At 49.2% G+C, this 15,810-nt stretch overlaps 1 protein-coding gene across 1 annotated transcript; it reads left to right on the top strand.

Moving 5' to 3' along the window:
• Positions 1-9,414: 9,414 nt before the first annotated feature.
• Positions 9,415-13,708, top strand: LOC120652705 (ethylene-overproduction protein 1-like). The gene is made up of 4 exons (XM_039930595.1): positions 9,415-11,847; positions 12,332-12,623; positions 12,699-13,008; positions 13,198-13,708. Exons 1-4 carry the CDS (start codon positions 9,797-9,799, stop codon positions 13,425-13,427), a joined length of 2,883 nt encoding a protein of 960 aa, XP_039786529.1. The 5' UTR covers positions 9,415-9,796; the 3' UTR covers positions 13,428-13,708.
• The last annotated feature ends 2,102 nt before the right edge of the window (positions 13,709-15,810 follow it).

Raw genomic sequence — 15,810 nt, 5'->3', positions numbered from 1 at the left:
AACACCTTTGGTCACTTGAAATAGAATATTATAGAAATAATGTAATTAACTTACGTCTAAAGCATGTTGTCAAAACTAGTTATGAAACTATGAAAGTTATGTGTTACATAACGTACTAGAAACCTGATTATAGCATGTTGAAAAATGTCATCGTGCTACAAACAAAAATAAGCAAAGTGCTACATAATTAGACGGATATAATCTCTAATGTATTTTTACAGTTAAGAGTTGCAAGTAGTAAAGCGCCAAATGATAGCCAACACTGTCAACAGAACGAGCAGAATATATAGGTAGCAGGGATCACACGTAAGTGTATTCAGTGCGCGGCTCGCTCATTAGGTGGTGAGATGCTAAAGCCGTGGCAATGCAATTTCATCCACTGATTCGTGACTCGAAGATACAGTTGTTAGCCCCCTTCCGTCCTCAAGGGCATTTTCTGGGAATGCCTGCGAGAGCCTACAAAGAGAGAAGGTCAAGAGTAAGGACAAGTTGTTATTCTTTTTTATTCAGATTTTAAATGATGGATTTCCAATTCTTACATACTTGTCTAAAGCTCGAAGTGCAACACTAATTTTGTTACTGATGGCTTCGTTGTGTACTGCTGAAAGTAGTACTACATACTTGTGAGAAGCTTTTAGAAGATTAGAGAGTATGCATGAACCATAATTGCCATACTTCATGATAAAATGTGAAATACTCTAGAAAGTAGATATTTGTATGGTTAGATAAGTATAAAGAAAAATTAGAGTCAGATATTTTGTAAAAAAGTGTATAGAAGATGAACACATGACAAAACCTTATGAGTCATGAAGTTCCATAAATAGAGGTGCTTCTCTCCCCTCTTGTCATACCATGTCATAAGAGGTCTCAAGTACGAGATGACAAGGTTGCTATGTAGTGTAGTAGTGTCATGGTAGGGTAGCGACATAAAGGGTGCAAGAATCTTGTGTTTTCATATAGAGTTGGTCTCTCATATTAGTATTAGTGTCTAGGTGAAGAAGTGACATCACACTACTTTGGTACGCTTCTCGGAAGTCAGTGTCAAGGTTAGCATATCAACATGTACTTAGAGACCTGTTGAGAGGTCATCTTGTGCTGCCACCTCAAAAATATCTCCTATCGCCCTACAAAACAGTTGGGAATACTATGAAGGCTGTGTGATTCATCCGCAGCACACTAGCACGTGCAGAGAGTGAAATATACCATTCAAATATTTTAATTAAAAACTAAGAAAACAAAAACTAAAGTGTACATGGTTTTGGGCATAGGATGGCAAGGTTGCGTGTCTGTGACTCTACATAAAGTGAATAGAAATTGTACATTACAATTTGGAAGAACAGCAATACTAGCGCAGAAGGAAATCAAACTAGATAAGTATGCCAGACTAAGGATGGCAACAGGGCGGGTTCGAATAGGGTGGAGTGTTTGGTCACCCAAAATCGAAATCTGAAGTTAAAACCCGAATCCGCCCCGAACACTGATTCGGGTGAAAACCTATCGTCGAAACCTAAACCCGCAAATCTCACCCGACTACCCTTTCCATCGGGCATCGGGCCCTCGCCCCCCACCGTCGCAGATCGGCGCGGCGAAGACCGCGAGCATGGAGGGGGAGCCCGAGGCTGAACCAGCGGCGACGGCTGCGGCGGGGCAAGGGAGGGAGGGAGATAGAGAGGAAGCCGCCACCGCCATTCGCTTGAGGGAGGGGGGGTAAGAGGTTTGATGGAAGAGATGGTAATGGGCTAGTGGGCTGAATTCATTCAGGCCCCGACGGTGGATCCACGGGTGAAGTTAAATATCCACCCCAAACTCGTTAGATTTCGGGTACTCGAGCCCGGAAATTCGTGAGCACAAACTAGACCCCGCAACTGAAATCCGCAGACCCAAAATCCGTAGATATTCGCTCCGAATCCGACCTGCTGCCATCCTTATGCCAGACTCAAGAAAAAGCACCTGCAGTTAAAGTACCTGGCCTTGCAGAGTCAAAAAGCATGGAGAGAAACTCATCTTGAAAGAGACCACTTTGACTGCTTTAACCTTCGCCTCTTTTGCATTGACAGATAGGTGTAGTGTTTCCAAATCCTCTGACTTCGGTGTGGTCATGAAGTAAACCACATCCTCACTGCTCAAGCTCAATGTAAGAGGAGTACAAATGACCTTGTAATGACCTTATTCAAACCATGCTTATTCACCTCGTCACCCCTCTACTTACACAGCAAATGCGAGAAGGTTGAATCATTGGCTAAGATGTTGGCAATGTCAGCCTCAAATCACTTAACAATAATCTGAACTGATCTCTCTTCTCCATAAGGTGGCCATCCAGCTATACCCAGCATCACCATTGTCATCAAAGGTCACTTCCACAAATCTGACCACATCATTGCTCAACATTGCATTCCGTATTGAACAAGAATTGTACATCTTGCACACATTCTTGGGTGGTGGTACAGACAATTGGAGTAGCCACAACACAGGGTCCTTGTCTAGCACGTTGTGCAAAATAGTATGCCAGCCACATGTTAATCCATGCAAGGTAGGTCCCACTGGCATAAACAACTTTGGAAGATCTATGCTTTATAATATCATAGCAGCCCGTCTCCCGATCAATGACTACATTGCACGTCTGACACTCTGAAGAGAATATGTGCATCTCGCAGTCCATGCAAGCCTCAATCTGCCGGGCAGGGAAGACCACGACATAGTGCTGCCCCTTGTCACCGTACGGTAGGGTGCTTATCTATTTGGGAAGTTATATCTTTGGATAAGGCCCCCGAATAAGGTAGAGCAACGGTTTCCCGGGGCCGGCCTTGTAGACGAAGTAATCGAAGTAATCGATGGCGTGACCACCCTCCATAAAGATAGCTATGCGTATAAGGATGAGGGAGTCGTCGACGTTGAGGATCTAGAGCTTCCTTTTGTACTCTCGTTCCTCTCGACCGAAGAAGTTGATGAACCAGCGAGAGACTTACGGTGGACCGACAAGCTTGAAAGACACTTCGAAGGTGCCCCAGCACTCTTCAGGCCAGTGGTCGCATTCTTGTGGTACCCGATGGACGCAAATTCATCTAGGAGCACCCATGGTCGTGATGCAGGGCCGGAGAAATGGGAGGAGGAGATTACACGGTGTGAGACCCTTTGGGCCTGATTGGTTCACATCTGCACCGAGCCAGGCTCGCACGACACAGCCAGGCTGCTGTTGGCCAGGCCCAATGCGTGCATAGCTAGCATGTTTGGTTGACGGGGCTGGCGCAACCTGGTTGGAGGAGACGGCGATTGGTTCCATGAATGGGTGCATGTGGATGCAACTTTTGTATGTGCAGGTTCCGTTGATGCGCTCGCGTGAGCCAGGTCCCGCAGAAACGGCCGATTTCCACATTTCCCTGGAGCCTGGCCGTGGTGCCGCTTTTGCACGCGATGGGCCTGACCCGGTGGCTAGTGCACCTAACCAAACTAGTGATCCGTGCATGCGGCGAGCCTGGTTCCGCTCCGTCCAGGCAACCAATCACCTCCTTTATCTCCTCTAATGCTTATGGGTGTAAAGCACAAAACACTGACTCCATAGCCCATATGCCACCGCGGGCGCAAATCCTCGGCGCGGGACATGATCGCTCGCGCTTAGGTGGAGCGTGCGGAAACCACGGCCGCCTTTCGAGGGGCCTCCTATCTATCTTCTGGTAGATTGTTAACTCATACATCTATAATCCAGTAGCAGCCCATCTAATAAGCTCACGGCCCACAATTCCTTCCACGCTCAAAGCACCATAGCAAGCAGGAGCAGCGAAAGAGGTCCTGTTCGGCCAGCCGCTTGCCGATGGGATCCGTGTACAGGAATGCTAGGGTACCTCTTTAGTCTTTTTATTTTTTTAAGAGCATCTCCAAGAGTTTGCCATATTTTACTTGGCATATCTTGTGTTTTGTCAACTTCTAAAAAGATATGTCAAGTAAAAAAAAGCTTATCTCCAACAGTTTGGCATAATTCACTTGCCAAATCCAGATCTAACTTACATCAGGAACCCTGAGAGAGAAACAAAATTATATTTATGCCCTTCCACCTCTTGAAAACTTAAATCAGGAATCCTTCTCTGTTATTTATTTCTTTTTTCACCCTCCCACCTGACTAGAAATCACGATGCCAACCGCGTGCCGCGAGCGTATATTTACGCGCTGGAGGCTGTTTTTTCCCAAGTTGCCAAAAATTGCCAAGTCTTTTGCCAAACTGTTAGATGAGTATTTTTAATGTTTTTGCCAAAAATCAAAGATGACAACTCGATTTGTCAAACTCTTGGAGATGCTCTTACTAGCATAGACGCACGTGCAATATGCACATTGTTGGAATCGGAGGTGTGACTCCCAAATAGAAAGGATGGAACAAACAAGTTACGAAATAAAGGAAGACACAATCATAAATGAGAGGGCTATTTATGCCCTCTACCTTATTATATCATTCTTTAAATGCCTCTCCGTACAATCCGGAGGTCTAGAGATTACAAAGCGAATTTTTAGTCATTTCCTAAAGTTGGGTGCTTCTCATATAACCTCGTGCACAACCTTCGGACTTTAACTCTCCCGTGGCGCAGAGTTGCCGCCCCCTTTTCTGAATGTTTGCTTGTCCGACTGTCTTCCGCACCTTCTGGTGACCTTCGGCTCTCCCAAAGCTATCTCGTAGCTTAGGATACAAATCTATTGCAACAATAAGGGAACTAAAACAATTAATTGGTAAAAATTTAAATATATAAAAATAGAATTTTAAATATTATTAACTCTATACTTCCAAATTAGGAAAAAAATCCAGTTTACACTCTCCAACTATCGCAAAAGTCTGATTTTCAACCTTCAACTACGAAATCGGACAACATAGGCCATCCAACTGTCAAAACCGGACAAATTTGGTCCTTGGGGTGGTTTTGAAGGTGGTTTTCTATTTTCTAAAAAAAAATCTAATTAGATTTAAAAAATCAAAACTAATTCACTTTAAATCAGAAAAATATGGAACTAGTACCAAAAATTTTCTAAAAATGTAACATATCTATTGTTGCTCCATTTGAATCTTAGTTATTAAAAATAATAGGCATAACTGCAAGTAGCCAAATATTATGAACCTAAAAAAATTAGATCTGAATAGCTCAAAGTCATGTGATAATAGATAGGTTACATTTTTAGAAATTTTTTGAGACCCATTTCATAATTTTTTGACTTAAAATGAATTACTTGTAATTTTTTTAGTGTAAAATTGAATATTTTTAATTCTCACAAAATGAAAAACCACCTTCAAAACCACCACAGTGGTCAAATTTGCTCGGTTTTGACAGTTGGATAGCCTATATTGTCTGATTTCGTAGTTGAAGGTTGAAAATCGGATTTTTGCGATAGTTGGAGGGTGTAAACTGGATTTTTCCCTCCAAATTATTGCCGGGTAACACGTATGAACCCAAAGCAGTCCAAGACGGCTCAGTTAACAGTTAACGGCAGCCCAATAATTATCCAACCCTATCCCCTCAAGGCCTCAACCCCCACCACCAGCCAGGGTTAACTATTTCGGCGAAATTTCGCCGGTTAACGGCAGCCCAATAATTATCCAACCCTATCCCCTCAAGGCCTCAACCCCACCACCAGCCAGGGTTAACAATTTCGGCGAAATTTCGCCGAAATTTCGGAAAATTTTTCGTTTCCGCTAGTTACCGGATCCGAAATTTCGGTATATTTTGTTTTCAAATTCAAAATTCAACAAATTTCGACCGAAATTCAACGAAATTCGCCGAAATTTACCGAAATTTCGGAACGGAATTCCGTTTCCGCTAAACACCGGGATTTGACCGGAAAACGAAATAGTTAACCCTGCCACCAGCCCCGTCACCACTCTCTCCCTCTCTCGCTCCTAATCTCCTCCCAATCTCTCCTCAAGCCGCTGCCCCTTCCCTTCGCCAGCCAGTAGGCCGCGAGCGCAGAGCTGCGGACAGCATGCTGCCCGGCGGGCGCAGACGGTCAACAACGAACCATCGACCCTGTGAGCGGGGTGTCGCATGAGGAGCGGCTGCCCGGGAGCGACGTCCTGCGCCACCGATGGGGACAACGCCCGCCGCGCCAGCAACTCCAGGGCGGGGGATGCGAGTGCTGCAGTGCCGTGGGCCGCGGCCAACATCGACGACGATGCGCGTGGCCGGGCATCGAGCAGGGTGGCCGGCAGTTGCAAGTCGAAAAGGAGCTTGGTGTGGATCTCCACCAAGTTGTACAAGATCCAATCCAAGCTCTGCAGATGCGCAAGCTACTGGTGGTGGTGCAGATAGAGTGCATCGACATTTGAGATTTGTGGTCTGAGAAGTTGATTCTTATTGTTGATTTGTGCGATTTTTATCTGCTGATTGAGAAATCGTATCCGTGCGGAGCAGAGGGGAGAAGGAAATGGTGGCCGCGGGCGGGGGTGAAGCGGGTACGTGCGGGCGGGTAACAACCAATCGGTGAGAAAAACAATATGTTTTGGGCGGAAACATTCTGTATGTTTTAAGGGTCTATCTTCTCACACCTCTCTCGCCCCTGACACGCGGGTCTGACGTGAAGAGTACGACGTGTTCAGTTTGGGTGAAAAAAAAATTCAATTATTTTTTATTTTTATAGTATAGACTATGTGGACACGTGCAAATCACTAGATGAATTCCTAGCCTTTTTTTATTAGATATACGTCCGTTCGTCTTGCACCAATTTCAAATATTGGAAGATTAGTTCAATATTTTTTTTCAAAAGATAGATAGGAATCCTGGCCTTTCGTCGCTAGTCGTAGCGTGGCGGGCCACGTGATGCGCAGGTTGGTTGCGCGGCCCGCAAATTCGATGGGATGGGATGGCCTGTTACTAACTAGGCTCCAGAACGGCGCGATCAAATGCAGGCCACTTTTAAATTCGTCCATCTCATACATGGGCCGAGCGACTTGAGTGTTAGAAACAACGGCGAAGAAATAGCGAAGAATAACAAAATCAAACTATAGGAGACACGAACATTTAACATAGAAAATTCTTTTAATACGAAAGGAAAAAACCACGAGCGTCAGCCACCAAATTTTCACTATATCAGATGTGTGTTTACAACGCCTAGCGGCGGCTTACGAGAGGAATAGAGTGTCAAGGAGCAAACCCTAAGTCGGCCTTTTTTTGCAATGAATTTGAATTACAATATAACAGTGAGAATTTTAGGAGTGCAATGTTTGAGCCCGAGGGTCCATGCAGCAATTTTTTTCCTTTTTAACGTCGTATCAAAGGGCATACACGCACTAGCACACAGCCACACACTGTGTGCTTACCGCTACTAATGTCGAGTTTGTAGCTTTTGTGCTTTTTTCATTTTTTTATGGCACCCGAATGGCGGCCACGACTCGCGATTAGGGGTGGTAATGGGCCATGACCCTAGTGGCCTCTTCACAGCCCAATAAAGCCTTTAAAATTTTTAGTTCAAAAATACATATGTTTAGAGCCCGGCCCTTTTAAGACTCGATCCTTAGATTTTCTAGTTCAAAATGTTGGGCCCTTTACCACCCCTACTCGCGATCCTGCTCGCAAACATGGTACAGTGCACTTGAACATTCGACGTCCGGTACAAAATTTTCTTTTTTTCTGTCCGGGCTGCGTGGCCACACAGCTAGTCGACACGGCACGGCACCACGTCCTTCGCCCACTTGGTTGATGAGACACCTGGCATCATACATCGGCGATCCCAATGATCAAGCGGTGCCACGAGCCCAAGGATCCAACCAAGTTCCAAATTGCAAGGAGCGTCCTCTTTCCCATCCATTCCCCCCCCCCCCCCCCCCCCCCATAAAGCAAAAACAAAAAAAACAAAAAAAAAACTCAAGACTCCGTAGCGTAAGATAAGTAGGAGCTCTTCTGAAAAGTCCGAGGTCGATTTGGACGCGTGCTCTCTCAGCTCGCGTCGCCCTTGCACGCGAGCTTTGTCGCGACGCGCCGGTAGCAAGCGGATGATTATGATTTATGATCGCCGCCGGCCCGCCGTGATCGATCACAGGCAGCGGGCCCCGTCACCCCTGCCGCGCACAGCCCATCATGGGTGGCGGGATTAAGATTAAGCAGTATCTAATGACCCCACCAGGTGACTCGCCCCACACGCTAATCCCCCAACCCCCCCCCCCCCCCCCCCCCCCCCCCGCTGCTGCTGTCTCCATCGCTGGTACCTGCGGGGCGGACCTGCCTTGCTCGCCTGTCATCTCGATCATCTCATCGGGCAATCGCTTCACCAGCAGTCTACCCCATGATTGCTCCACACGTACTCCAACCTTCGCCCGGCACCGGTGGGGCCCGCGCTCCCCGTTCCCTATCGTGGCCCCCATTATCTTAACCGAGCCAAAACATTGCCACGCCCAACTTATAACAACATTCCCTCTAGTATTAACTCTGTGTCCATGCTTGCCTCAAAAAAAAAATCCGTGTCCATGCTTTTCTTAAAAAAACTAACTGTTCATTACTTAAATTCAACATTTCATTGAAACGTTGGTGATCTTTTCTAAAAAAAAATCTGCAAGAAATACGAGTGGATAATGTAGAACCTTGCGGAGTGAGGGGTATCACCACCACTTAACAAAAAGAGGGGGGGGGGGGGGGGGGGGGAGAGAGGAAAAAAATAGGACTAAAAAATCTTCCTTCAATAAAGCATATAGGATCGTGTGCTTTAAAACTTTCATGAATACTTTTTATGGGAGGATTTTCTTCTTGGTATACTCAGAACATACGGGTGGTTAGAGTGATAAACAAATTAACTGTTGATTTGATTTCATATGCTAGTTGCATGACAACACACGTCCTGACATATAAAAGGTTACGCAACCTCAATTTTAAACTTATTATCCTTCGCAAAACACTAATAAATCAGTTGAAATTAGACCAGCCAAATAGAAAAAAAATATTCTTGATTTTAGAGATTCGATCGATGGAAAACGTTATGATCAATCTTAGAGGTACGGCAGTGCAAGTTGATGGGTTTCTTGATTTTTATTTGGTTTATAGGTTCGATAAAGTTTGATGTAATATATGATGCTAGGGATAGAAATTTTTAGCTTGTATATGTGCTTTAAATGTTTTGGTAGTTGCTAGTACCATAATATGGCTAGTACCATAATATGGACAATTTACTTCCAGAATCAGTTAGAATGAATGTATCAATAGGGAGCCGGAGTAAAATAGGGAGAGATTTAGTTATGAGTCTAATAATATTGAAGATAAAATGAATATTATAGTCAATACTCAATACGTGGGATAAGCAATTTTGCGTCTCTGCATCGTCATGAACTAAAGCTCAGTTTCTGCATTTCTTTTGGACCCTCCCACTGGCTTGAAAATTGCAAAGCAGAACCACCTCGTTTCCTGCTGTTCCTCCCCAGGGAAGGAGTCCATTTCAAGCGAAAACCCAGGTTACAGCACGGAAGAAAAAAAAACGGCTAAAATTCCAAAAGAAAATTTCCTGCAGAAGAGAGAGGGCGGTGGCAGTTGCGGACCTCCGCCTTCCTCGGCGTCCTTCCCCTCCGTCCCCAACGAAGCGCCTCGTCTCCCCGCGTGCCCGGCCCTCTCCCGCCGCCCCTCCGCAACCACCGGCATTAACAGGTCACGCCCGGGCGCACGGCCGGGACGCGCGGCCGCGCGGGAGGGCGGAGGCGACGTGCGCGCGCACCAGCCGTTCCGCCGGGAACTCCCGCTCCGGCACGATCGCCGCCGTGCGGTAGGCTGCCGGCCAGAGGCACGCGCGGCAGGACCCGAGGGGAAGAGGAGGAGGAGGAAAGGGCAAGCCGGCAGCGGAATCCACCATGACCAATAACTTCCTCACGACGATAAAGAGCCTGAAGCTGATCGAGGGGTGCAAGGCCGCGCAACTCTACGCTCTCAGCTCCCTCGGGCCGGCCTCCACCTCCGGCTCAGGGGATGCCGGCGGGAGCGGCAGGCCTCAGCCCCCGCCGCCGCCCAAGACCATCTCGCTGCGGTCGGGTTCGCTCTACTACCCGCACGCGGGGCCGTCCACGTCGGGGGCCTTCACGCCCGAGCACCACCTGCCGTGCGGCCTCCCGGTGGCCGACGCGCTCGAGCCGGCCCTGGACGCGTGCCTGCGCCCCGTCGACCACGTCGGCGCGCTCGCCGCGTCGTTCCGGCGGGTCTCGGCCGCCACGGCAGGGGACGACGACGACCTCTGCGACGCGTACCTGGAGCAGCACGCGCTGTTCCAGTCCATCGGCGACGCGAGGCTGCTCCGGCGGTCGCTGCGGGCCGCGCGCGTCCACGCGGACGACCCGCACCGGCGCGTCGTGCTCGCCGCGTGGCTCCGGTACGAGCGCCGCGAGGACGAGCTCGACCCGGCGCCGCCGCCGCTCGCGCCCTGCACCGCGACGACACCGCTGCTCGAGTGCCCGCGCGCCGCGGTCTTCGCCAGCGTGTCCTCCGGCGTGGAATCGGTCTGCCCGTGCCGCCGCCCACCGCCTCCTCCCGCCACCCCTCCACCCCAACGCCTGAGGCGCAACACGTCAGAGATGAGCGAGGAGGAGGAGGAGCCGGAGACCAATGACCTGTGGTTCATCATCGGCGAGGAGGAGGTGGCGTGCGAGCGCTCGTGCATCGCCGCGCTCTCCAAGCCGCTCAACACGCTCCTCTACGGCGGGTTCGCCGAGGCGCAGCGCGACCGGATCGATTTCTCCCGCGACGGCATCACGGCGCGCGGCATGCGCGCCGTCGCCGCCTACAGCCGCCGCGGCGAGCTCGACGACTTCCCGCCCGAAATCATCTCCCAGCTCCTCGCCTTCTCCAACAAGTTCTGCTGCGACGGCCTCAAGGCAGCCTGCGACAACAAGCTCGCATCCATGGTGCGCGGCGTCGACGACGCCCACTCCCTCATCGAGGTCGGCCTCGAGGAGGCCTCCCACCTCCTCGTCGCCTCCTGCCTCCAGGCCTTCCTGCGGGAGCTCCCCAAGTCGCTCGCCAACCCGGACATCGCGCGCCTGCTCTGCAGCCCGGAGGGCCGGGAGTGCCTTGACATCGCCGGCAACGCGTCCTTCGCGCTCTACTACTTCCTCTCCTACGTCGCCATGGAGCAGGACCTGAAGTCGAACACCACGGTGATGCTGCTGGAGAGGCTCAACGAGTGTGCGGAGCTTCCATGGCAGAAGCAGCTGGCGCTGCACCAGCTCGGGTGCGTGATGCTGGCGCGCGGCGAGTTCGAGGACGCGCAGGAGTGGTTCAAGGCCGCCGTCGCCGAGGGCCATGTCTACTCGCTCGCCGGGGAGGCGCGCGCCAAGTACAAGCGCGGGCACAAGTACGCCGCCTACAAGCTGATGAACAGCGTCGTCGGCGAGTACGAGGAGCCCGCCGGGTGGATGTACCAGGAGCGGGCGCTGTACTGCGTCGGCAAGGAGAAGCAGGCCGATCTCCAGTCGGCGACGGAGCTTGACCCGACGATGACGTTTCCGTACAAGTACCGTGCCTGCGCGTTGCTGGAGGAGGACAAGGCGGCGTCGGCGATCGCGGAGATCAGCAAGGTGATCGGATTCAAGATGGCCACCGATTGCCTGGAGCTCCGGGCGTGGTTCTACCTTGCCCTCGAGGAGTACGAGCTGGCCGTGCAGGATGTCCGGGCGATACTGACATTGGATCCGAGCTACATGATGTTCCACGGGAGGATGCACGGGGAGCAGCTGATCGAGCTCCTCCGGGGGCAGGTGCAGCAGTGGGATATGGCGGATTGCTGGATGCAGCTGTACGATCGGTGGTCGGCGGTGGATGACATCGGCTCTCTGGCAGTTGTGCAGCAGATGCTCACCAGGGAACCCGGAAACAGCAGCTTGCGGTTTCGACAGTCGCTTCTCCTGTTAAGGTACATCTGCATCTAGTAGTCTCTGTTTTCATGCGCTGAGAGCCTGAGACCACACCCCTTTTCAAGTTTCTGGTGCATCTGAAATGTCTAGTAAATCCAAAAAAAAAGATAGATGGCTAATACTTAGAGTTCTGAAAGAACGTAGTATTTGGGGAACTGCAAGCTGCACATCTATATTGGTCTATTAAATTGTTCATCAGCAGCTTGCTTTATAGAAACAGGATCTGGATGAACATTGCTCTGTCTGCCTTGTGTAGGGGATACTTTCATACATGGGAGCGAATACAGTACATTGAGTTTAGAAATTCAAAATATTAGGGTACTTTCCAATACTGTCTGCGTAGAGGGGCAGAGAACCTATCACTAATGCTTCGGTTACGAATTCTATGTGAATTGTGAAGTGGGGATAAAAGAACAAGATTGATTTGTTATCTTTTTTGGATTCAGAGGCTTAACATTTTCGTTCTGTTCTCGTACCTTGTAGGCTAAATTGTCAGAAGGCGGCCATGCGTAGTCTGAGATATGCACGGAACAGTTCAGTCCACGAGCACGAGAGGCTTGTATATGAAGGATGGATCTTGTATGACAGTGGACATCGGGATGAAGCACTAGCCAAGGCTGAGCAGTCGATTAGCCTTCAGAGATCATTCGAAGCCTTCTTCCTGAAGGCGTATGCTTTGGGAGATTCTAGCCTGGACACGGAATCTTCGCTCTCCGTCGTGCAGCTTCTGGAGCATGCTAACAGCTGTGCTTCCGACAACCTCCGGAAGGGGCAAGTAAGAATCGCCCGTGACCATCGCCATGGCTCTTCTCCTTGCTAACTGCCTGTGCTCACAGCTGACGTTCTTCAGGCATACAACAACATGGGGAGCATCTTCGTGGACTGCGACATGCTGGACGAGGCTGCCGAGTGCTACGGCATTGCTCTGAACATAAAGCACACGCGGGCGCATCAGGGCCTGGCGCGCGTCCATTACCTCAAGAACAGGAAGCAGGCTGCGTTCGACGAGATGACCAAGCTCGTGCAGATAGCTACCAACAGCGCGTCGGCGTATGAAAAACGGTCAGAGTACGGCGAGCGGGACGCCGCCAAGAGCGACCTGAACACAGCGACGCTTCTGGACCCTACAAGGACCTATCCTTACAGATACAGAGCAGCCGGTGAGTTTAAATCAACATGGGCCCTGGGATTTCTATGAACATGCCAGAAGTAATGCGAGCCACACTTTCTCCAGCTTATGATTTTCTTTTTGTGGTTGTGTTTCATCAAATCGTGGGGATTAAGATTTAAGAATGCTTTATTTGACAAGCACGGTAATATAATGTTGGATTCCCTTTTCGTCCTCGCAGTTCTGATGGACGAGAACAAGGAAGAGGAGGCGATCGCGGAGCTGTCAGGGGCCATAGCCTTCAAGCCGGACCTCCAGCTGCTCCACCTCCGCGCGGCGTTCTTCGACTCCATGGGCGACGCGGCGAGCACCATGCGGGACTGCGAGGCGGCGCTCTGCCTGGACCCGACCCACGGCGACACCCTGGAGCTGTACAGCAAAGTCTCCGCCAGGGCCGAGCCGGAGAGCTAGCCAGCCCGCCGGCCCGGCCCGGCCGCGTCCCTCCTCGTCGTCGACTCAGCTGCGATTTTTGCGAGGCAGAATGATGAGACGATCCCTTCTCCACTCTCCCGGGGTGAAAGCAGACGACGCGCCGCAGATCAGTGAGGCATGAGCACCAGAACGTGCACACCACATGTGTAAAGGTTATATACGAGGCTTAGTCCTGTTAGTCAGGGGGCACCGCCGAGAGCGAGCACCGCAGGAGATCGGGTTCGGGTTGCTTTCAGGTAGATCGTGGAGGTGGGGCAAGAGCACGCTGAAAGGATCGTGGCCCAAGAAGGGGGGTTGAATTGGGACTTTTTCGAATTTCTAATCAGTCCTTAACCTAAACTAGTACTCCCTCCTTCCCCGTTTATAAGGCATGATGGAACATGACACGGTCTTCTAAACAACACTTTGACCATTTATTTATCATATATTATATCACTTTTGATTATAAACTTATAATCATTGTAAAATATATTTGATTATGAATCCAATCATATGAAATTTGCATTATAAAAATAAAAATTTAATAGTCAAATTATTGGTCAAAGATGACAAGGTTTGAATCTTGATATACGTGTATGCCTTATAAACAGGGAAGGAGGGAGTATTGCCCAATCTATAAATTCGAAACCTAATTACTAGAGCACGCTAGCAAAGGGTCCTTAGGTAGGTAAACACACTATCATGATCATATTGCCTAGATGGATGCACACTAGCAAGATCAAATCCTAAGATAAAGCTCACTCTACCAAGCAAGTTGTCCTAGTCAAACTACAAGCAAGAAAAGTAACAAAAGGATTTAAATGCTTGAAGTAAAAGTAAAGGACACGAGACAACCGGATTTTTTCCCGTGGTATCGAGGAGTTGACGCTCCCCCCTAATCCACGTTGGAGCACCCACACAAGGGTGTAGCTCCCTTGCTCCACCAAGAAGCAAGTGATCACTAAGAATGCTCTTTCTCCATCTCCGGAACGGCGAGCTTCACACCGTATACAATCTTCTTGTCTTGGGGCTCCCACAAACACCAAGAGCTCACCAAGAACCTCCCGATCACCAAGACCGGCTAGGTGCCGTCAAACACCAAGAGTAACAAGCTCCTAAGCCTTCACTTGACCTACACTCAGTTGGCCCTAGCTCAAGCACACTTGCTACACTTGCAAAGGATGGATTCTTCAAGGTTGAAGCACAAACTAAATGCTAGATCTTCTCTTGTTTGCTCAAAGCACTTTCTCTTCTTCTCAAGGGTGGCCTCAAGTATTCAGGGTGTCAAAGGCGACTGAAATGAGCCATGGGGTGCCCTTTTATAGAGTGGAAGTGGTTACATAGCCGTTGGAATTCCACTGCAGAAAAACCGTGAGCACCGGAAGAACCGATGGGTGTCAGTTTTGGGGCGTCGGTTCAACCGGTCTCTCTGTGTCCAAATTGTAGCCGTTGGGGTCCTGACACAGTGTCCAGGCTTGCTTCAATGCACCGGTGCATGCTCTGTAGGTGCGTCGGTTCAACCGGTGCTGAAGAGTTTTACTGATCAATCCAAACAAGCTCTCTGGAACATAGGACGCTCAATGCACCGGTGCTTTGATTCCGAAGCGTCGGTTCAACCGGTGCTGAAAAGAAGTTGAAAACCACCAAAACATGCTCTCTGGAACAAAGAACTTTCATTGCACCGGTGCTTACTTTTCTGACCATCGGTTCAACCGGTGCTATACTTGATTTCAGCCTTTATCCAGAGAAGATAGACCGACAGGGCATCGGTCCTTCCGGCAAGCATCGGATGCTCCGACGCTAGGGCACCGGTTCAACCGGTGCTGCTGTTTTTCCTGGTTTTTAGCTGAATTGGCTTGGATTTCAATGTTACTTCGATTGTTTCTTCTTCCAAGTGTTGTGTTAACTTCTATTGACTATCTTGAGCTGTTTTTGAGCGAGTGTGCAAGATTTCTAAGGCCAACTCAAGTTTGATCAAGCTACTAACTCATGAACCCCTCTTAATAGTACGGTCAAGAACTAAAAACTATAAACCCTATCTAAATCAAGTGTCCTTCATCTCCTTGTGACACTTGAGACTAGAAAGGTCCTTAATCTTTGAAATTGAGTCCTTGGCTCGCATGATTGTTCCGAATTGAGGGGTCTCTTTTCACATTTCATATGGGACTAACTCAATCACTAATTTTTCCTTCAAAACATACGTTAGTCGCATACGGTTGTCATTAATCACCGAAACTTACCATTACATCTATCGGCCTAGATGCACTTCAATCTCCCCCTTTTTGGTGATTGATGACAACACAATAGTAGAGATACACAAGATAAGAAAATGAAAGCGATAAACAAGCATGCATTACTAAAAAAAAACACATGTAGGGACATG

This window comes from Panicum virgatum, chromosome 9K (genome assembly GCF_016808335.1).
Source record: "Panicum virgatum strain AP13 chromosome 9K, P.virgatum_v5, whole genome shotgun sequence".
Lineage (NCBI taxonomy): Eukaryota > Viridiplantae > Streptophyta > Magnoliopsida > Poales > Poaceae > Panicum > Panicum virgatum.
The sequence above is the reverse complement of the archived record's forward strand: the minus strand, read 5'-3'. Positions and strand labels throughout refer to the sequence as shown.